At 41.4% G+C, this 21,969-nt stretch overlaps 3 protein-coding genes across 5 annotated transcripts; all 3 read right to left on the bottom strand.

The window, feature by feature from the left end:
- Positions 1–42: 42 nt before the first annotated feature.
- Positions 43–2,852, bottom strand: LOC130699906 (N-acetylated-alpha-linked acidic dipeptidase 2-like). The gene is made up of 13 exons (XM_057521961.1): positions 2,792–2,852; positions 2,583–2,703; positions 2,212–2,506; positions 2,004–2,126; positions 1,718–1,901; positions 1,550–1,640; positions 1,258–1,433; positions 1,079–1,201; positions 867–1,013; positions 617–785; positions 426–516; positions 305–328; positions 43–240 (listed from the first exon to the last, which is right to left on the bottom strand). The coding sequence occupies exons 1-13, from the start codon at positions 2,850–2,852 to the stop codon at positions 43–45; spliced, it is 1,803 nt and encodes a 600-aa protein (XP_057377944.1).
- Positions 2,853–3,403: 551 nt separating this feature from the next.
- Positions 3,404–4,775, bottom strand: LOC130699931 (uncharacterized). 3 transcript variants are annotated; one of them, XM_057521990.2, is made up of 3 exons: positions 4,393–4,775; positions 4,048–4,209; positions 3,404–3,883 (listed from the first exon to the last, which is right to left on the bottom strand). In XM_057521990.2, exons 1-3 carry the CDS (start codon positions 4,752–4,754, stop codon positions 3,862–3,864), a joined length of 546 nt encoding a protein of 181 aa, XP_057377973.1. In that variant the 5' UTR covers positions 4,755–4,775; the 3' UTR covers positions 3,404–3,861. The 3 variants fall into 3 exon arrangements, with proteins under 3 accessions (XP_057377973.1, XP_057377971.1, XP_057377972.1); XM_057521988.2 differs by having other exon boundaries at positions 3,828–4,209; XM_057521989.2 differs by having other exon boundaries at positions 3,828–4,206.
- Positions 4,776–12,972: 8,197 nt separating this feature from the next.
- Positions 12,973–15,494, bottom strand: LOC130699907 (leucine-rich repeat protein soc-2 homolog). Its single transcript, XM_057521962.2, is given in 6 exon segments — positions 12,973–13,296; positions 13,298–13,569; positions 13,644–14,626; positions 14,694–14,868; positions 15,274–15,410; positions 15,452–15,494. Coding segments are annotated over 6 exon segments (1,773 nt in total). The 3' UTR covers positions 12,973–13,133.
- Between the last annotated feature and the right edge of the window lie 6,475 nt (positions 15,495–21,969).

Genomic DNA, 21,969 nt, shown 5'->3' with positions numbered 1-21,969 from the left:
GTTTCTCGTTTTCATTTATTCGTTTATACGCTACAGACTTGTTTACTTTGTAACACGTGTTTTTATATTGGCCACACTCTCTGACAAGTAGATGGCGTACCAGGCCAAATCCATTGGCAAAATGACTGATTCTGTTAGATTATGGGCGATCTCTGTCCAAAGCTGTGTGACTGCTCGGTGGTACAGGAAATCTTTGTCGATGATGTCAGCTACTAGGTGATGCGTCTCATAGAGTGTGTGCTAAAGGATTGAAAATTCAACAGCTAGTTTAGACGGAGTCTGTAATCTAAAAGGCGAAACTTACGTAGAGGGGATATGATCCAATGTTCTATGAACGTTGCGTAATTAAGGTGGAACGCCCAGAGATAAAGGATTAATACCACGTTACAGTAGTGCTAAAGATTATTTTTAAATAGCACAAATACCTCTTCATAATTGTAACAAATGTCGATGGAAGGAATGCCCAAAATGTGCATAAAAGCTGTGTAGTCGCTCCCACTTCCTAAAATATTCACCCTGCATGTTCCGTTTACGCAAGACAAATATTCCATCATAAAATGTGATCTCGTTTAACAACTTAAACAAAAATCTAAACTCTTCGCAATTGCTAATATACCTTGGTCTACCAGGATGCAAAGTGTCGGGATAGCGATAGGCCCAAGTATCAAATAAGGTAGGTCGTCCGGCTTCTACTTCTGATTGGCTGGGATTTTTTATTTTCTTAGAGCTTTCCAAATAAACACTATTCATTAGTGGTGCTCCTTTTCCCCATAGAGAATAGTTGCCTTTGTGGTAGTAAAATCTCGTTAAGTATTTATTCTTTAATGGAATGAGGGTCACATAGACAACAGTATTCAAATACTTACCTTGGACTGCAATGTCAACGTTCAAGTAGGCCACAGCTCTTTGACTCAACACCTTTGAGTGCTCCTCAGCCCATTCGTAAGATCCAATTAGGCCGTACTCTTCGGCTCCCCAACTACAAAAGACAATACTCCGCCTTGGGTGCCAACCTATTTGGGGGAAATGCGAAGGATGTTTAGTAAAAGATTCAGAATTTAACACCTGAATATTTAACTGTGGTCAAGTTTCGCTTTTCCGAAAGCTCTTGCCATCTCCATCATAGAGACGGTTGCGCTGGATGGATCACGGGCACCGAGAATCCAGGCGTCGCGGTGATTTCCGACCAGCACATAACGATCTACAATAGATAAATGTATGCCAAGCTGCGTATTTAACTAGGTTTATCTAGCTTACCTGGTTCTTCTTGGCCGTGTAGCATGCCGATTGTATTGTATATTGTTGCCATTTTATTTGCTGTAAGAATTTCCATTTTGATTGTCCAATTTATGGACCGGAATTCAGGACCTAACAAATATGTGGTGTTTAAACTGCCCCACCATTCGTCTTGTGCTTCCTTCCCTTTCAATGACCTGCAAATAGGACATGCCATAAAACAAAAAATCAGGATTAGCATTCACAATTGAAGTAACTGGAACCTAAGTAAATTCAAGACATCCTGCTCAAACCAGGACTTCGTATCACTAACCGTAATAAGATTTCTGCTTCGTCATAACCTATCGGTTGCACCGGGATGTTGGGTAGCATTGCCTGTGACTGAGGAATCCTATAAGCACTTTCTTCAACAGTTGTCATAAAAACACCGATTTAGCTTATCTTAAACAATTCCTACACGCTTGTACGAAAACGCATATACCGATGGCTGGGTAGAATGGAGTTAGAGGATCTCCATTTCCAAGCATAATAGTGCCAGACTGGACGGCCATACCCGGCATCCACCACGAATCTGGATATGTTTCATTCCTCCCTTTCTTCGCAAACTCCTTGGGATCAGAATACAATAACACACCAGCGGCACCTTTCTTTTCCGCTAGATCTGCCTAGTAACGAAAAAAAAAAACAAAACAAAAAACAAAAAAACAAAAAAACATTTTAAGTATTTAGTGCTACTAGTAAAAAAATATTATTGCCCATTGGCTTACGATATTTCCCCGAAATGACGCACCGTAACGAGCCAGCACGATCTTGCCAGTAACGTCGATTCCCTCTTTGGCCAAATACTCATAATCAGCTTCCTGTCCAAAATGAACGTAGACTAGGCCGTCCTATATGACGAGCACGTTTTAGTATAACTAAAAACTCAGTGACGAGTCTAATATTTATATCTACAATCAATGTCATTTAACGTACGCATGTAACAGTTCCAGTTCCAGAGTACGCATTGAAATTGGGTGCCACAAGGGTTGAATTTTCTTCTGGCGAGTACAATGGCATTTGTTTACCCGAAGACGTGAAATTGGCTACACCGTTGCTATCAATGAGGTAGACCTTATTTGGTTTCTCCATGTCTGGATAAGACAGTAGAACATGGTATGGAACTACAGTGGCCTGGTCTAAACCGAATTCGAGAAACTGATCGCGCAGCCATTCAGCCTGTTGACTGTCTTCTGCAGTTCCAGCTAAATGGGGAACACTTCTTAGATGTCTGAAACAATGTTAAATTAAAGGTAATGGCACTGCAGAATATCAATTTTTTAAAAAATCCAATTATAAATTATTACTTAAGGAAGCTTTCGATTTTTGCAGATGAAATTTCGTCTTGTAAATCTTGGAAGACATCTCGCTTATTTGCCGACATCGATCGACTGGCGTTGTGGTAACCAGCGTAATAAAGACCAACACCTTTATTTTAGAATGGAGTTTGCGAGATTAAGACGACAAATGATTATTCGACATTACGTATATGAATCGAGTTCAAAATCAAGCATACCGATAGCTATGTCTGTGGCAACGTAGAGGATTGCAAATCCAAAAACCCAATGCTTGTTCATTCTCAATATTGGCCGTAGGGTAGAATACGTGAAGAATCTGGGCTCGAAACACCAACACCTGTGACATTTCGTCTATCTTCCTCCTTATTAGATCGTTGTTTCGACGATTGGATAACTTTCTACGACGGCGAGCAATGGACACACACACCACATGGCATTTTCCTACGCAATCGTTTTAGTGCCATATCCATTGGTCTGTCAGGGAATGACCTTTAAAATAGGCACATCAACTTTGAAGTACTACTCACTAGATAAACTAAATAAAGAAAACATCTTATCTCTGGAAAACATTAAATTGGGTAGGATAACTGCTCGTCATATCTTCCTAAACCCGCAGTTCCCACAGAGGCACAGACTCAACGGTCCCGTCATTCGTCTACTTTGTTTACCTATGATGCCAAATCACACATTGATCTTTTTATGTAATTTGTACCGCAGGGTAAATTATGTAATAAAGTATATTAATAAAAAGGTTTTTACAAAATGCTTGTACAGCTAGTTTGGTACAAAAATTAAAGGACAAAAAAATAATTAATTAAAGATTAAAGAAGTGATCAGGTCTTTGTACATTTATTTTTTCCTCTTCATTCCAGTTATTACACAGACGATTTGACCGATGAGGTATGACAATATTTCTTGAAATACGATGAGCAGCAACTGAAGCTGCTTTAAGGCTGGTTTGACAAAAATAAAGACGTACTAATGACTGCTTTCCATGCTGTTCTTCGGATGCCACGAACTCATTTTAGCACTCTGGATGGACAAGTGTCTGAAGGAACGACACTGATCGGCAGACATGTTTAGTTGCTAAATATATTATCACAAAACTTTTTCTTTTCTTTTCCTCGGTCAAACCCAACGAATGGAAGACAAAACGAAAATAAATTTTTATACTTACGCTCTCACTCATGAACTTTGGCACAGTAGAGCATGAGTCATGCCACTAACTTGCTTGTGTTTGTTTTTCAGGGATTATTTTCTTTTTTTTTTTGTCAGTTTTGTAACAAGGCTATAACTCGACCCGGCCCGAACTAGGAAAAAAAAAAAATTAGTTTGTGCCAAAAAGGATCGATTTTTGACGCTCATTCGGCAACTTGATTCAACACTATTGAAAAAGGCAAACATTTGTGAGTAAACACTCTCCTGCTGCCGGGTATGTCAAAATGTGAGCTGCAGAAGGGCCAACGTTGCCAACCTGGCTGTGTTTTTGGAGACCACTGGAGATGACTTCTCTTGACGTCGGGCATCCTTTTGGGGAAGGTGCTGAAACGGGCACGGCACCATTTGGCAACAGGTCGAATCCAGTTGGAAGCGGCAGATTACGAGTGAGGAATCCAAACGAAACTCTTCGTTGCTACTTTGGGATAAACAGTAGCAGCGAATTTAAGTATTGCACATTACTACATTCAATGGCGGAACGAGGCTCAACTTAAAAAGTTTGAAGGTGATTATGCAAAACACTAGGGAATGCATATGAAAATAATTTGGACAATGGTCTATTTGGATAGGAATTAAGATGAGTGGAATCAACAATACTTACAGGAATCTGCTAGCATGTCCGTGTGGAGACCATATCGGGTAACTGCTGACATTATTCGGATGACTCCAGTCATCGCCCAACGTACCGTAGAGCCAGTGTTCGTCATGAAGGATTTTGCTGCCCTCTAAAACATTTGGAACGGTCTGTTTCGTTTTAGTTTGAACAGCGCCCTTAATTGACAGTGCACTGTCAATAGCAGCCTCTGTAGGCTTTCGATACGTTAGATGATTGGTTTTGGCCAAGGCTTTGGCAAAGACTCGGGGTTTAACACGAAGAGGTGTTAAAGGGGGTAAAATAAAATTAGTCGATGAACTGTTCAATCCAGGCTGATTTGTCAATTTTGGTCGAAATTTGGCAGACATGCGTCTCGTCCTAAGAAAGAGGAAGAGTTTTTAGTGTCGTGTTCATTTAGTAACAATGTCACGACTCGTCTTACCCCACGCACATCACCGTCAACTTAAAACAAAAAAACAAAACAAAAGAAAAACAGGCGAAATGAAAAGGCGGCCGGATGGCGATCAAACAAAAATAAAAACTCGAAAGAATCGAATTTTCTTTTTTTTTTTTTTTTTTTTAGTTTCTACATCGTTTAATCATTTCTCGGAATTTTCCCACGAAACTATTGCACAGCGATGTGCGTCAAAACGTTCCAAATAAAAAAACAAAAAACAAACGCGCCTTGAAAAAGAATCGAATTCGTTGGTGAACTTGACGGCCGGTACTTGGAAGCCAATGAGAAGATTAACAAATGGGACGGCGGGATTTGCCCGTTTTAAAACATTATCTTCGCTTGACAAACGCACACGCCGCTTTCCATCGTATCCAAACACCCCCTCCCCCACGCACATAAATGTGGAATAAAAATTCAAGCCAAAAAAAATATAAATAAAAAGATTGAACTCATTGCACCGGCCATCGCACACATAATTGTTTCATCAAGCAATAAAGACATAATTAAGTCGAATCTATATTTTAATTTGTAATTCTTATCTCACATCTTATTGCGGTCTGATCTACAAGGCTATGTATAATGACGTACCAACAGAAGATGATCACAAGTGAAATTGCTTGATTTTGACTGGTGTAAATCAGAATATTATATAATTTGTATGAGGGATATCGGATGGTGAAAAGTACTACAGATTGAGTAATTCTGTACCAATTAACGCTCGTTTGATCAAATATTCTTTTATTAGACACGACGCATCACGTGACAACAAATCAAGTTCATTTTCCGTTAAATCTTTAATTTGTATTAATTAGTTATGGAAATCGTTAATTCGGAAGCGAAAAGGAAAGTTGTTCGCCGCACAAGTCCGATGATGTGTTTGTAATAAGCAAAACAACAATCGCAGATTTTTAGTTGAAACTAGTCGCATGCTACTTAATTATCGTTACAAACTACGTTAATGATTCGTCGTAAGGTAAAAAATCATGTATTGTACCTGATCTTTAACTTTGATTTCTGTTTCCCATTTATACAAGTTTTTCAAATAACTCTGATAATCTTCGGCATTTTCTCTCACCTCGCGCTGTAGTTCTGCTGCTTTCGCGGTCATGTTTGTTCACGTTCCAAATTTTTTTTGAACGTGACTACAGCAGACAAACAACGTTTCCACGGTTACCAAACAACCTCTAATACCACATAGAAACGCACGCAGATCCAGCTGATGTAAACATACAACCAGTCATAGAGGGGAAGAGTGTATCCCTTCTATGACTCTGATACAACTAAGCACTGAACTTGTATAGTAAACGTTTTGATTTTTTCGATCACAATGTGAATATTTTCCAATAGTTTTCTTCTGGAAAATGAATTGAGTACTTTTCCCTAGCTCTTTTTCAAACACTAAGTACGATATTTAAAAATTGAATATCGCGAACCTACCTTTTAGTACTAACCTTCGACTGTTGCCTGATTAGCAGATAAATACATATTTATTTGCTTTAAATTTGTCGCCTTGTGATATCTCATATTTGTTAAGACTATTCTACTCCCGCCGGAAAAAAAAATTATTTATTTAGCATCTGCAGCACCCAAAATAACAAAACAAACAAACAAGATATTGTTTTACGATAAGGCATTATGATAGTATGCAAGTACGAGTGTTTTCGCACGTAAACGAAAATTCTTTGTTCTGTGCAACTTTGCCAACGTTTGACTTGGGTTCGCAGGCTTCTCTGCATGTAAAAGAATGAAACAGGTAATTATTGTTGGTGCTGGAGTCTCTGGACTGGCTGCTGCATCAAGGCTTATTCATAATGGTTTAAGCCCTTCGAGTGTTACAATACTAGATATAACATATAATACTATATATAACAACAATACTTGTCAGTACAAACTAACCAGCATAAATTTTTTTTCTTTACTTGGCAACAGCTTGAGCTTGGGGCGAATTGCATTGTCCAGAACGGCACAGGTCCCCAAGCTGAGGAGACAGCGAATCAACTTGATTACAAAGGGCCAGAATTTCTGCTCGTTGTTCACATTGCAGTCCTTGCGGCAAACGACAAGTTTGCGCTACGTTTTATGCAAGTGATGGGGATTTTAGAATCAAACTGCGCTACCTTTCTTCCTTCTTCAACAATCAACGCAATGGCCTGTTGTAGCAATCCACGATCATCGACGCTTGGATTGGCCAACCAACGGCGAGCTTGCTCCAATCGTCCAGCTATCGTGCTGCTATCGTGCTGAGCAGGTTGCTGGATAACATACTTCTCTGCATTTGCCACAGCCGTTTGGACCAAATTGTTCAATTCTCCCAGTTTGTGGCGGATGCTTCGGACTAAGCCGAAGCGAGACAAACGGCCGGTTCCAACTGGCAGTTATTCTCTTTCGAGACCAACAGCCACCACTTCCAATTCCTAGATGAAGTTATATTAAAACTTATTTTCTCCTTTCAAACAGTATAATGACTAAATAAACAATAAAAAAAGACGAAATAGAAAAAAGTGGAAATACACCGAAGTATAAAAGGTAAAAGCAAATGTACGCCCCAACTACAATCACAAGTGCGTGTCAGTCGCCCATCCTATCGTCTTACGTCTCGAAGTCTCGTCCTCTTTTTCCAGTCCTTAAGTGATATCGTCACCATGGGCAGTGTCCTGTTTCCTTCTCTCGTCGTCTAATTCACGAAGCACCCGCCTTTCTGGTGTAATAAGCAGGAGCAGCGTATGTTGTAGTGTAGTACTCGGGCGCCTTTGTGGTGTAGTATGTAGGGGCTGCATATATTGTGGTGTAGTACTCGGGAGCCTTAGTAGTGTAGTAGTTAGGAGCAGCATGTGTTGTGGTATAGTACTCGGCCGTACCAGACAAACATTTGTCTACCCGACGTGAAAAGCCCTGGGAATGTGGCATATATCATTGTTTTCCAATGGTGAAATTTAGGAAGCGGGATCATTGAATTATTATGGTTCACCAGACGCACTGAGCTGGATACAGGACTACGTATACGTGTATAAAGACTAAGTTACGATGAAAGGCGAATGAATAGCCATTTTTTTGCCAGTCTTGATATCAAATTTTACGCCTTAAATTTGATTTAACCGTATAATGTCTGTTTTTAAACGAATATGCGCTATTCACGTGACGTCAAACTTGGCGTGATTTCCGATTTATGGACGCACAATCGAGAATGGAAAGAGCTTCCCTTTGTCGAGCGATTTGTACGTTGTTGACCTCTCTACTATAAGGAGAAAAAAATAGAAAGAAAAAGAAAACTACCTGATCAGCCTCTGCTATTGACATTTGCGTCTCTCAGAAAATTTGAATTTGGCGCGCTCAAATCAATTCATTTGCATATACTGACGTCTGGACTTCACACCTACACCAACGATTGGCGAATTCGGGCCGTTCACGTGACGGTTTGCCAATATCAAATCCCCCCCCCCCCCCCCCCCCCCACAAAAAATCAGGTACCCCCTGACGTCTGGACTTCACACCTACACCAACGATTGGCGAATTTCGGCCGTTCACGTGACGGTCCGTCCCCCCCCCCCCCCCCCGACTTCACGTTGTCGGTAAGCCCCCCCGTTGTTGATTCTCGCGCAAGCGGAGAGATATAAACAAGGGACAGTACGAATGTCAAGTGAAAAGCCCCCCCGTTGTTGATTCTCGCGCAAGCGGAGAGATATAAACAAGGGAAAAAAAAAAACACAAAACATTTGCCCTGTTCGTTTTTATTTGATTTCTTTTGCCCTACTGGCTAGAAGGTCCGTTCTCGTTCTGTGCTGGACATGAATCTTTGACCGGATTATTATCGCCATTTGGCTGAGTTTTTTTATTTATTTATTTTTATTTTCAATAATAATATCGAATGGGGCAAACAAACTGCGTGACTTTGAATCTGAGAAAAGAATTTTTTTTGTGAGCGTCTTTTATTTGCAACTATAAAAGAATTTCTTTGAGAAAAAGAAAATGGGTCAGACTGGATTTGAACCTCGCGCCCGTTTGCATGTCATTTATTGATATCGAAGATATTGGGCACGTATTTTGTGGGCTGCGTCATATTTCGAATGGCACACACACACACACACACACACAAAGTACACGGACGTAAAAAGAAAACGAATGTTCAGTTGCATCGTTTTCAAAAACATCGCCTCCACCCAAAGAACTTTGCTCTTTTTATTTATTTCCACGGAGATTTGGAATGGGTCTGTGTTCGTGAATCATTCAACACACGCAACTTTCAACGTACAAGCTCACGAACCGCATCAAAATCTCATTCTCTTTGCTTCAACTGTATCGTTTTTATTTCCACACAAAGGAAAGAAGAAAAAAAATGCATTTGATAGTAGTTTTGTATATGCCATAAGTACTGACGTGCAACGTTCTATCCTTCTTGTTTCGACATCTCCCAGTCCATCCGTCTCTCGCGAAATCTATTCAATGTTACGAAACGTCTATACGTCATTTGTCAGGCCGTCCTTTTTTTTTTTTTCTTTGCCACCCTCGCCCTTGTGGCTAGTGCTGTTAATGCGATACATAGCAGATCGATTTATTGGCCCTTCACTTGTTTTCTCCTTGTTCTTGGCTGTGAAACAAAAAACGAAGAGAAAAGAACGAGATACGTTTTTGTTTGCTACACGCTCTGCCGCTAAATTTCGTGTCGTGTTTTCTTATAGGGAAGCAAAGAAGCTAATAGCCATTTGTTTTATTGAGGCCGGCCAGACGCGGCCACATATCTTTGCGCCCTCCCCGATAGCCAGCAACGAACACACACACACAGTCGAGTACACAAAACGACAATAACTTGGGCGCCGTAATTATTGCGTCGAGTTTTTCTTTATTTTTCTTTTCGCCGAAAGGAGAGAGAGCCGTGCCAAATGTTTGAGTAAAAGAAGAAAAAAAAATAGGAGGGAAACAGTTTGCGTGTTGCGCCCATCAATTTAGCCGGTCGCAGCTGCGACTCGACTTGTCAGCGAGTACGCCAAACTGAATTATTTGTTTCTCTGACTTTATTGGTTAATGACATCATTATCAAACAAAAAGAAAACAGGACCAGCACTGTCATGAAAGTACGCACAACTATGAAATTCACCATCCAAGAAATGGATGGACAGCCTTTGTCCCACAGCGCCAGCGGAAGTACCGGCCATTTTAGTAAATCAGATGAAGGTCATGGCAAACGTTTTTCTTTCAGCCGGACGTCTTCGTTGCCGGGCTTGAAAAAAGGCATGAAGATGATGAAACAATTGACGAACATGATTGGCGGACGGAGAGGAAGTGCGGACGGAAAGAGGCCCGAAAGTCTGCACAGTTTGCCTCAACAAAACGATGATTGGGTCGTGACGCCCCGTCGGCCACTACGGACCCTAGACGTCGTTGGCAAACCATTCGAGTGACCATAGCAGCCGAGCTTTTGTCTCGTACTGTAACGAATGATTTGATTCCGGCAATGATTGGGACGGTGATGCGACGGGACAAGGGGCGACGTCAAGTGGCGCTAGTCGAGGGTGGGACAATTCCCATATTGCCCCCATACCTGGGGCGGAACCGTCACATTTGGCCAGGCGACCAAGTAGCCCGCCTTATGGAGAATTTGCGGCCTCTAGAGCATTGGGCCGTTACCGAAGATTGGCAGCAGCTGAAGCAGCCGCTACTACGGTTCCATCTCCGGCTCCAATGGCATTGCCCGACGTAGCCATCGTTTCGTCCAGCAGTATTAAGTCGGACAATCGCCGTAGAGAACGTGCGCCGTCCATTTCGGATGATGGCGCTAGTGTTAGCCTCAGTTTGAATTTGGATTTCGTGGCCCGCCGTCCGTCGGGAGAAGAGCAGGCGGAAATAAAGGAACAATGGGATTGTGACAACGAGGAAATCTTTTTCCCAAGAGTAGCCATCAAATGCAGCCCGAAGCGAAGCCAAAGCGAATAGCGTCGCTGCAGCAGATGATTCCCCGAAAAATGCAATGGCTGTGCAACCATCCCCGCAATCCATGGATTACCTTGAACCGGAACAATTCCGGCCAACGGCCAACATTGAGAGTGCACCCTCTTCCCCAAGCCCGTTGGCCAACGTCAACCGCACGGCACCGCGTTGGCAGAGCACTGAGGAAAGTATCGATATGGACGATGAGTGGTATCGTTACGGTATGATGCAACTGGAAGAGATGGAACGAAAGGCGGAATCTGGTGGAACTGACCCGTTGGCTGAAGCTGCTCGCCAATATAATCAACAGACAACATACGGCAATCAAATGCAGGCCGTTTTAAATGAACTCCAAGCCCGGATTCCAGTTTATCCAGCGCTGGAAGGCGATGCCATTGTTAACGGCATGCGGCCCTCTGGTGAGGACGCCAGTTATTTGCCTCCAGCTGAAGCAACGTGGGACTATGCGACTCCGGTTGTTTACGAGACGGCCATAACTGCCGAGCCGCAGTGCGTGGCGGATGAAGAGAATGACGACTGGGCATCGTATACGAGTTCACCAAACAGAGCCGGAATTACTGTGCAAGAGCCGGAATTACTGTGCAAGAGCCGGCCGTCGAGTCGAAACAAGTTAGCGTCAAAGCGCACGATGAGGACGACGAAGACGACGATTATTCTTCCGGCGAAACTAGCGGGTCTGATACTCCGCATGATCAGAGTTTTGACGATGATAACGAAGGCGGAAACGAGCTCTTTTATCACTACGAAGACGATAACAAAGAACCGGAATACTGCGAAGCAACTAGGCACACGGGCGACGCTGCAATAGAACCGACGACGTTTGCGGCGGCTATCCATATCCGGCTCGAGAGGTTCGGACATATTCCCGAGCAGTGGTAACATCCTGTCAGCCGCCGGAAGTACGGCCAGCAACATCGCATCGTCCGTCTTTTCGTTTTTCACCTCAACTACGGCGCTGAAAGACGGAAACGAAGAAGCATCGGAACCGCAACCTTACGGGACGAATGTCTACTACGCCAGCACCAACAGCATCGCAGCGGCTGGAACATCACCGATGCCGACAGCAAAAGCGGCCATTGAGTCCATCCATTCATGGCGTAGAGGTCAACCTAAGCTACATTCAAGATGGCGAAGATAACATGGATCCGATGGATGTTGAACAGCAGAAGATACTCAAATCGACAGCGAAGGGCAGTGCGGCCCGCTGGAAATTAGTCAAGACACTGCGAAACAAGAAAGCTGAAACGGCCAGCGTTGGTGCACGTCCATCACCAACGACAGGCACGAGCCCAACGAATATTGATGCGGTAAGAGAATTTTTTTTCCCCCTCGTCAGAACGTTGTGTCCCGAACTGGAATGCGAGATCAAATATGTTGAATAATTGATAATTTCCTTTTGCATATTTTACGTCGAGTCCTTTGGCTATGTCCCGTTAGCGTGGCCAAGACCTAAATTTTACGACAGGATGCGCGCATCTGTCATTCAAGCAGCGTTTTCTTTTCTCGATGCGTTCGATGCCAAGATGGCGGCCAAGTTTTTTTTTAGAGGTAGCGCATCAGTTAAAAGAACCACCCGTTGCGAAAGCTTGCTTGCTATATTGCAACAGGCAGGCGCATTGATCAACGACACTGTGCCAGTGTCCCGTAAAATCACCGGTTTGACGAAGTTTGTGCTAATAATTGCTTTAGTATTTTGAATTTTCTAATTGTGTGTAATGAACATTGATGATTGGCATAATGTGTACAGTGTTCCAGGATTTTGTATGCAATTGGTATGTTAATAGTCAACGGCGAAGCAGTTTGTTATATAGATATTTCACAATACTAGTTTACCTCAACCCTTGCAACCTCACTTATTAATACGTCGAATCTAAGTATTTCTTATCTCACATCTTATTGCGGTCACATCTTATTGTGACGTACCAATAGATCAAGATCAGAGATGAGATTGCTTGATTATGACTGGTGTAAATCAGAATATTAAATAATTTGTATGAGGGATATCGGATGGTGAAAGTACTACGGATTGAGTAATTCTGTACCAATTAACGCTCGTTTGATCAAATATTCCTTTATTAGACACGACGCATCACGTGACAACAAATCAAGTTCATTTTCCGTTAAATCTTTAATTTGTATTAATTAGTTTTGGAAATCGTTAACTCGGAATCAGTGTGATGAACGTGTGCGCATCTGATCTTGCTCAGCCGGTCTATGATTCCAGTGGCTATCCTCGGCTCTTTTTCGCTGGCGAAGCAACGCACGATTTTTTCTACAGCACAGTACATGGTGCGGTAGAGACGGGATGTAGAGAGGCGGATCGTATAGCTAATTATTGTAACGGGTTTCAAAATGCAAAACTCCAACTCGCTACCGGGCCTCTCGCTACTATCTCAGCCGGAATTTGCGACAGCAGACAGTTTTCGATACTCATAATCTGTAGACTGGAACACAATGCCAATTCAAACGGCAGATTGTGCAAATTCAGATCATCATTCAGATAGTGATTGTAATGTCTCGAGCGTACCGATTTCCTGCGGCATATAGGACAGATTATTTTCCCCTACACTAAGGTAGGTCAAATTAGAGAGGTGGCCTACTGCCCGCGGCAAGGAAGTTAGTTGATTCGACTGGACGATTAATTTCTTTAAATCACGTAAAAATCCAATCTCGTTGGGCAAAGTTTCGAGTTTGTTTTCTTCCAAATCAAGGACTCTTAGCTTGCGCAGATTGCCGATGCTATTTGGCACTCGCTTTAGATTATTGTTAGATAGGATCAACACCTATATAAACACATTTAGAAAAAAAAGGTTACAATAATTTCAGATGTTTTAAACATACGAATAATAAACCATACCTCAAGAGATTGAAGAAGAGCGATATCGTCAGGGACTTTGTTAAGTTGGTTAGTACCGAGATTAAGTTCCACCATGTTGACCCACGTCCCAATATCCAATGGTAGAGAGGTCAATAGGTTTTCCTTCATGTTCAGTTTGGCCAAATGTTTGGCTCGAGAGAATATTCCATACGGAATTTTGTCTACTTGATTGTGCTCCAGGTTGATGCTGTGTACGTTGATGAATTGGGAAGGTCCGCCCGATGGATAAGCGGTAAAGGAGTTGCGGGAGAAGGTGATAGAAGTCAGTTGACTCAGTGAAGACAAAAGCCCATCGGGAAGATGGGAAATGGCGTTGCCCTCAACGTTGAATTCGTCCATATGGATACAATTGCTCAGTGATCTGGGTACGCTCGTCAGACGATTATATGGCAAGCCCAACCGGTTGAGATTGCGAAGCTGGCCGATGCTCTCAGGTATATCGAGGAGCTCATTATGCTGCAAATCCAGCGAAGACAGCTGGATACAATTGCCGATTTCTTCGGGAAGGTGTTCCAGGTGGTTGTGAGACACGTCAAAAGTGATCAAACTGGTCAGGCGACCAATTCCTGCTGGTAGTTCGCGGATTTTGTTTTCCCGAAGACTAAGCATAGTCAGATGAGTGAGCTGACGGATTTCTTCACCAACCACGCGAATTCGGTTAAAGCGCAGAAAGAGAGTGGTCAACGAATGAAGTTTGTAAACTACGTCAGGAATTTCATGCAACTTGTTGTGTCGTAGGTCGAGTACACGAAGACAACGCAAGTTGGCCAAGCTATCTGGCAAGGCTGTCAGAGAATTTTCATTGAGCGCCAAAGTTGAAAGGTTTACTAAACATCCTATTTCAGGAGGAAGACACGCCAATTTGTTTCCGTAGAGGTAGAATTCGGTCAAATGAGTTAGGTCACGAACTGAGGGAGGTAGCAAGGTCACACTTGATTTGGATAAGTCCAATCGTGATTTCCCTGTTTTACGTTACATTCTGTTAAATATCGTATACAGAAAACGGTCGAAATAGTTAAGACAAAATACCTTCTTCTTTGCAACGAATAAATTCTTTGGCAACATCCAGATCAGCTTGGATCGGTTTATTCTTTTTAACAGTAGGTTTTGGTTTGTTCGACTCTGGGTGCCTAACAGTAACCACTTTCGGGCGCGCTCCATCGCAGCCTCCGGAACTTAGAGAACCCGAAGATAACTTCTTCTCCTATAAGAAAACATGAGCTATTAGAAATTGCATCCGAAAAAAAAAGAATTCCCAAAAGGTGAAGAACTGGCGCACCGGAAGCTAGGAAGAAGCTGTAATGATTAATGAAAAATTAACTCGTGCTTCTCAATTAAACCTCAACTGCTCTAGCGCGTGTGATAAGGTATACTGACAGTGGATGATAAGTATCATAAAGCAAACAGTTCTAAGGATCTCCGTGCCAAGCTACCAGGTATAAAAGGCCTATGTTGGGTCATGCTCATGCTATTGAATCATTTAGCTGTAGCTGAAGGGAACAGCGAAGCAATGGGCAGATATTGTGAAAAATGTTTATGGCAAATGGAGTAATCAGAAGGTGGGTCACTAGACTGCCAAAAACAGGGTGAATTCATCTGAACCACTTACAATCACTCTTGGTTGACAATGAGCTTGAGCTTGTGAAGACTTAGCAAAACCAGTCTGTAAAATTGAATCAAACACATGAAATAATAAATGACTTTTTCGTCTGCTGTTTACTCCTTGGAATGGCTTAATGAAAAACTCTTTAAGCGGTCGTGTATGGTAATGACGCAAAACCCTTCACCCGAATTGCCACCGCAAACCGCGCGCATATCGTCGCATAACATAACCGAAAAACGAAAGAATAATGTTTTTTTGTTTTTTTAAAAGCCCGAGGATAGGAAGACTTTTGTACCGGACGCATTATTAGAGTTCGACATCATCCCAAATTTGACGGCACTACGCAGTTCATCTTGTAATCTCAAGTCCCTCTGCCAACAAACATCAACGCAATGTCTACACACACAAAAAATGGGATTATCAAAACCCACATATTCAAGAGCCGACATCCCACAATCAAACTAAGTTTACGTCCCTAATTTCTTTCCAGAGCTTCAAATGAAACACCAATCAACGCCTGCTAAAGCTGTCACAAGTTCATTTTTATTTACAACGATCCCAAAATCCCTTTTAATTTTAATTTTTTTTTCTAATTCTATCTTCGCAAACTGGCGTTATATAACCAGTGCAAGAAAGAGCTTAAACCTCCCCCACCCACCCCAATGAAAACTCATCACGACCCAACGGAGGGATTTCGTTCATGTTCGGTTTACATGTCACTTTTTCCCTGCTGCTCCCTGGAAAAAGCCAGGCCTTGTAATCAAACTGGCGCAACACTGTTAAGACGGAGGGCCGAGAAGGGGGAGAAGCGGCCTGTGCGTGTTGATATTCCCTCAACTGGGCGGGGTGTAACACATTCTCCTGGGCCACCTTTTTCTCTGTCTCGTTCAAACACATATTCTTCTTTTTTTTTTTTCTAAAATGCTTTCCGTCTATACGCAGTTTCTCTCTTGTGTGTCTTCGTCGTCGTGAAATGAATTGATCGGATAAAGGCGCTCGGAATAACAGATGAAGCCAACCGTGAAAATGGATACTCGCAACAACTCGGCGATAGAGAGAAATAGAACCGTATGTGGATAGTGTCAACATGTCCAACCCTTTTGGGAGGAGGGTGCGTTCCCTATTTATGTCGCATCCATCCGTCTTTTTTCTGGGCCAATGCGACGTTACGTAGCTTCGAAATAAATCAAAATTGTCTTAACCGCGTTATACTTTTTTTTCTTTCTTTTTTTTTTAAAGATTTATTTGCCACCATTGTCGATGGTCGACGGATACACGGTTAAAAAAAAAGAAAAACTTAAGCATTGAAAAAAAAAAAAAATAAGGGAAGCAAATAAACAAGATTCCTCTCTATAATGACAGTTGCTTTCAAAAAAGAAAACTTTTTTTGTTCAAATTGCTCGCAAGTTTTCCTCTTTTTTTCGGGTACAAAACTATCGAATAGCTTGGTCACGTTGTCACACTACAATTCAGCTGTTTTTTTCTTTTCTTTGCTTTTTCTAAACCCGGGTAATGAACCGTAGGTACACACACACACACACTGTAAATTCACGGTAAATACACGAAGCATTTGGTCACACTGTCTCAAATTTTTCTTTTTTTTTCTTTATTTCGAAACTCATATTCGCAGCGCGATTGTGTGGCGCGTCGGCCACACAATTGGCGAAACGCAAAGAGAAACGGTTCATTGAAACGAAGCCAATTAATCTGAGCGGATATCTAACACGAAAAGATAAACTAAATCAAAAAAGTTTTTGCCCTTTTTGTTTCGCTTCTTGTTTTTGCGACAATAAATTTCACCATATCGAACGTGAGCGCCTTCCAAATGTTATGATGAATTTGAGAGATAAAAAAAAAAAGTTTCCCGCATCGCTTTGATTAAACCCCTTTCACAGTGGCCCACAAAAGTTGCGGGCACGTAGAGCTCTCGGCTTTCAATTGACATCAATCCTACTCTCCCTTCGCAACAATTATTCCTTTTCGTTACACTCGGACTGTCCCTCTACCCCTACCGTTCGTTGTTGTTTTTTTGTTTGTTTTTTTGGAACATTAAAAAGAGAAAGAAAAAAATAATAAATGCACATGGGAGAGAATGTGGGGAGATCGCTGAGTTTGAAACAATAAAAAAAGATGTGCCGGCGAAGGTCTAATAAATGTTATTATTACAAACAGGAAGGTGCGCTTTTCCCTTTTTTGTTGGGTGCATGTCCGCTCCAGTTCGGGGCCTTAAAAAAAATACTAAAGTGCTTCTTCCTCTTTCACTTAAAAATAGTTTCGTTCCGGTGTTTTGAAAAGAGAGAGGCGTCAGCGAGACACCATTTTTCTAGCATCTACACACTTAACTGAGTCATAAAACGAAATTGAATCAAGACGCAAATGAATGCGCACATCATTTTGCCTCAATTTATCGCAATCTGCGATTGTTAACCAAAAGAAAGGCAGAAAATTTTTTTTTTCAAATGAGAATTTTCACAACCTGCGATTTCATTACATTTCTCGCACCGCAATATTCGAATTGAAATGAAACCAACTCGAAAAACGGCGTTCCCTCCACACACACACACACAAGAAAAAGAAGAGAAAAAAAAAAACAATTACAATGGCAGTAAACATACAAGTTGAATTAGCCAGAAGCGAAAAAAGAGCGTACAAGAACCACAACGACCGACGGGTCGGATGGGTTCGATTACAACAAGCGGCGGAGGGAGTTTGTAAAAGAAATACGGAGGGTGGAAATACCTCTGGATAAAAACTATAACACAAGAGAAAAAGAGATAACTTCGCTTCCCCCTTCCCCGACCAAAGTTTGAAATCAGAGTTTGCGGTACGATTTCCTTCATCAGGTGGTCAACAACCAGAAAAAAAAAAAAAAAGGGACACGAAGTCCGGCCCTGGACTTTTTTTTTCTTCTTTCTAAAAACGACTCACGACGTTGTGTGGCGTCTACAACCCGTTCTCCAATTGCAGCCGTCCGTTCGGGACAAGTGTTTATTTTTGTTTGCCACAAGAGAAAAACAAACGAGAGCTTTACTAGCTCGGGATTTATTCGAGCACAAAACTTAAAAAAAAAAAAAAGGCTCTTTTTTTTTTTTTTGGAGAGGCTCGCGAAGCCAACGTCACACACACAAAAGAAATCCAAGAAAGAAAAAAAAAAAAACTATTTGTTATTTTTTTTTAAAGATTTAATCCACTTTCCAAGGCCGTAATGGTCGGCAGACACACAACTGCTATGACTGGCTGGCCACATCTTGATGCATTTTGGCTCGTTGCGTTTTACGTCCCTCTTTATATAAACAACATTTCCCTTCTTTCTTTCTTTCTTTCTTTCTTTCTTCAAAAAAAAAAAAGAAAACAATTAGAAAGAAATAAAAACTGAAAGCTTCGAAAAGGCAAACACATTGTAGATACAAGTTAATGTAAGCAATAACCTAACCACTTTAATTCTTAGGAGAAAACGACGACCCTGCACCACCAACCTCACGTTAATGTTTAAACTTACAAGCATTTCGAATTGTTAAACAAAAACGTCCTTTCTACAAAGGTGGGTTTTCTTTTTAAGTTTGGCAAAAAGACAACTTTCGATTTTGGCAAGAAAGAAATGAAGGCTCGTTTAGACGTTGTAGACAGAACGATCGCATCTGCAGTGGCCATTGTTGATGTTGTCAGTGAGTGTACACACACAAACGAGAGACAGTGCTCCAGAGAGAGTCGTTCTTTTTGGCTTGTTTCACGAATCGCAGCAGGATGCGCACCTAACCATCTGCTGTTATGGTTTTGCCTTTTCGGACCCGGTGAGTCCATAACTGGACGTGTATACAATACTGGGAAAAAAACAGCAACAACAAGCCAAAAATAACGAAAAAAAAAATACATCCACACTCTTTAAAAAAAAAAAATATTTTTCTTAAAGAGAGAAAGTTTGCCAAGAACTTAATGATTCTGATAATACACAAGTTATATCTCTTTCCCTTCGGATCCCCTCCTCCTGCTTGTCTGTGCCATCATTGTGAGGCTCACCACATAGATACAACAAAAGAAAATAGGACATTGAGAATCAAGAATGTCAATATTTATTCCCTCCCTCCTCGCAATAGAGCAGTAGAAGATCCAAAAGAGGGCGGAGAAATATAAAAAAAACATTGATAATATCCAAGACGACAAAAGAATTTCAAAAGAAACCCCGCTCTTCTTCTCCATCTTGAATATCGAATAACGTTCTACTAACAATTTTTCTTTCTAAATGTCCATAGTCCTCTGACCCCCTTTTTTTTAATACTTCAAGAAAAATTCAATAGATTTTTTTTTACGGGAGCTAACAAAATAAAATGGTTTCTTTTTTTTTATTTTTTACTTTAAAGCGTGTCTCGACATATTATATGACCCCGTACGGTTCGAATCTCTACCTGTTTTTAAACAGAGAATATACCCCGAGCACCTCACTGGCACATACCTGGGACAGTATATGCCAAGAAAGAAAGAAAGAAAGAAAAAAAAAACTATTCAATCACAAATAAATAAAAGCGAAAAGAGCAAGGTGAATGTGTTTCACATGGCCAGCAGACGGGGCTAGACGATACACAAAGTCAACAGAATAGAGCCAACAACAACAAAAAAAAATGGCACTACATTTTGCTATAATGTTCGAGTGTTATCAAGCCCATTGAACAAACACAAAACACATTTTTTTTTTAAAGGTTCTCTGCTTTTAAAAAAAATTGTGAGGGATACTGTCATTAAAAAAAGAGAAGCGCATTCAAAAAGCTACTGAACAGCCATTTCGCTAGTGCAGTAGGCCGTGACCAAACGCGTTAAAGAGTTTTTGTCCGTTCGGTTTTTGGGGATGCAAAATCAAAAAAGGGCGGCCGGTGTTTTGGCGATAAATAAATAAAAAAAATGTGAGCCTCTAGTCAAGCGCAAGTTTAAGATGGCGCAAGAATAAACATCCCCTGATTATCGGCTCAAAACCAGAGACTTTTGAAACAAGTGCAATGGTGGGCGTGGCAAAACATAGGATGAGATTGTTTTTTGTTTTCTCGTACAAGAGATTTCGAAACTCTGATGGGAACCACTATGTTCTCAAGATTGCGTAGAGAACTTGTTCTTTCCTAAACAAAAGAAAAAAAAATCGATATCTTCTCGAGTTATTTCCTCACCATATCTCTCACACACTCACTCATTCACTCGGTTATCTTCCTTTTTTCAATCTGAAAACACATGGGGAAGAAACAAGACACGCAGTTTTGATAGGGGTGCGTGTCAATAGCGGACAAGACGTTCTTGTTTTTCGAGAGAGAGAGAAATAAAAGCAAAAAACAATATGGAACTGGAAAACTCAAATTCAATTTTCTCTCGCTACTTCCATCATCGACGCTTCTTTCCCGTGCACATTTCGTGTCTACGGGATTGAAAAAATGAAAAGAAGAAAATGCAATCTTTTGAAATGGATGAACAGAAGCCTCGTGCCAATCGCTTGGACGGCTCTTTCCCTTCTTTTCATTTTCACTAAAGTGGGCCAAAGTGTTGGGAAAGAAGGGGAAAAAAAAAAAGTCTTCTCGTTTCTTCAGTCCCGCCGCACTAGGCCGGATCAAGGTCCGTCGAGTGCCACTTCTAGTCGCTTCAACGCTTGTTTATATAGAAAAAAGGCTTTGCAGCTTTTTTTTTTAAATAAAAAAAACGTTAAAGTATAAGACGATCTACTTTGATTCAAAATAAAAAGTCGCAAGGATTTTTTTTTTTTTAAAGAAAGAAATTCAACAAGAAATTCGATGACATTCAGCTTAATACATTGGGCCGTGCGCGGTGTGATGCATCCACACTGGATTAAGCTTCAAGTTCATAGGCAAAAGAAAGCTATCGACACTCTGTCAGCTCTGTTGAATGGAGAACTGGACGATTTGATTGTGTTTATTTTTTTCGTGTGTCACGGAATAAAGTCGTAATAAAAAAAAAGGGGGGAGGGAGGCAGCATGTGGACGACGTATAATTGCGTCCGTGCCACACTTTCGACCAAAAGTTCTACTTTTCGGGAGTAGTGGTTGAATGGAAGGGGGGGGGGGGGGGTAAACGAAAATCCATTTGTTCCATACTCGTACACAAGAATGAAAAGCTAATTATTCCATTTAAATTTTCCTCCACTCCGGAGAGGAATCGTGCGTCGCTCACACAGCAGCAACTTATTTGCATTCGAACGATTGAAAGAAAAAGTCGTTTGGAGCTCTTTTCTTTCAGAGCGACGGTGTCTACGACGCTATAATGACATGTAGATTCACTTATTCAAATCCATCAACAAGCAAAAAAAAAAAAAAAAGAAAAAAATACCCCACACGTCCTGATCTAAATGCATTCACCTATCGATTTTCTTACAAATCCCAGCCTGAATAATACGCATTTTACAAGCGTCGCAGTTTTTACGGATTTTTGCATTCTTCACATGCAATTTAAGACTGACGCGCTTTACAGAAAAAAAATAATAATAAGATGAAATCGCAGACAGAGAGATAGAGAAAATAAAAAATAATATTTCAAGACTTACCGAAGATGTTGGCGCCGACGGGGGAGCTCAAGAGGCTCAGCAACATCAACACTACGGCCGGCGTCTCGTTGAGCTGGTACTTCATCATGGCTGTTGAATCTATTGAAAAGAGAGAGAGCGAGAGAAAAAAGGATTTGAAAGACGATAGTTTTTAATGACCAAAAAGTGAC

Source organism: Daphnia carinata, chromosome 10, assembly GCF_022539665.2.
Source record: "Daphnia carinata strain CSIRO-1 chromosome 10, CSIRO_AGI_Dcar_HiC_V3, whole genome shotgun sequence".
In the NCBI taxonomy this organism is placed as follows: Eukaryota; Metazoa; Arthropoda; class Branchiopoda; order Diplostraca; family Daphniidae; genus Daphnia; species Daphnia carinata.
Note: the sequence above shows the minus strand (reverse complement) of the source record. Positions and strands in the feature narration are given on the sequence as shown.

Excerpts from the sequence above, each read along its gene's own strand:
- LOC130699906 (XM_057521961.1), bottom strand. The coding sequence starts at position 2,852 with ATGAACAAGCATTGGGTTTTTGGATTTGCAATCCTCTACGTTGCCACA. Across the intron at positions 1,902-2,003 it reads CGTCATTTCGGGGAAATATC|GCAGATCTAGCGGAAAAGAA; the intron begins GTAAGCCAATGG and ends TTTCGTTACTAG. Across the intron at positions 786-866 it reads CGTTGACATTGCAGTCCAAG|GCAACTATTCTCTATGGGGA; the intron begins GTAAGTATTTGA and ends ACTACCACAAAG.
- LOC130699931 (XM_057521988.2), bottom strand. The coding sequence starts at position 4,754 with ATGTCTGCCAAATTTCGACCAAAATTGACAAATCAGCCTGGATTGAAC. Across the intron at positions 4,210-4,392 it reads GGACATGCTAGCAGATTCCT|TAGCAACGAAGAGTTTCGTT; the intron begins GTAAGTATTGTT and ends TTTATCCCAAAG.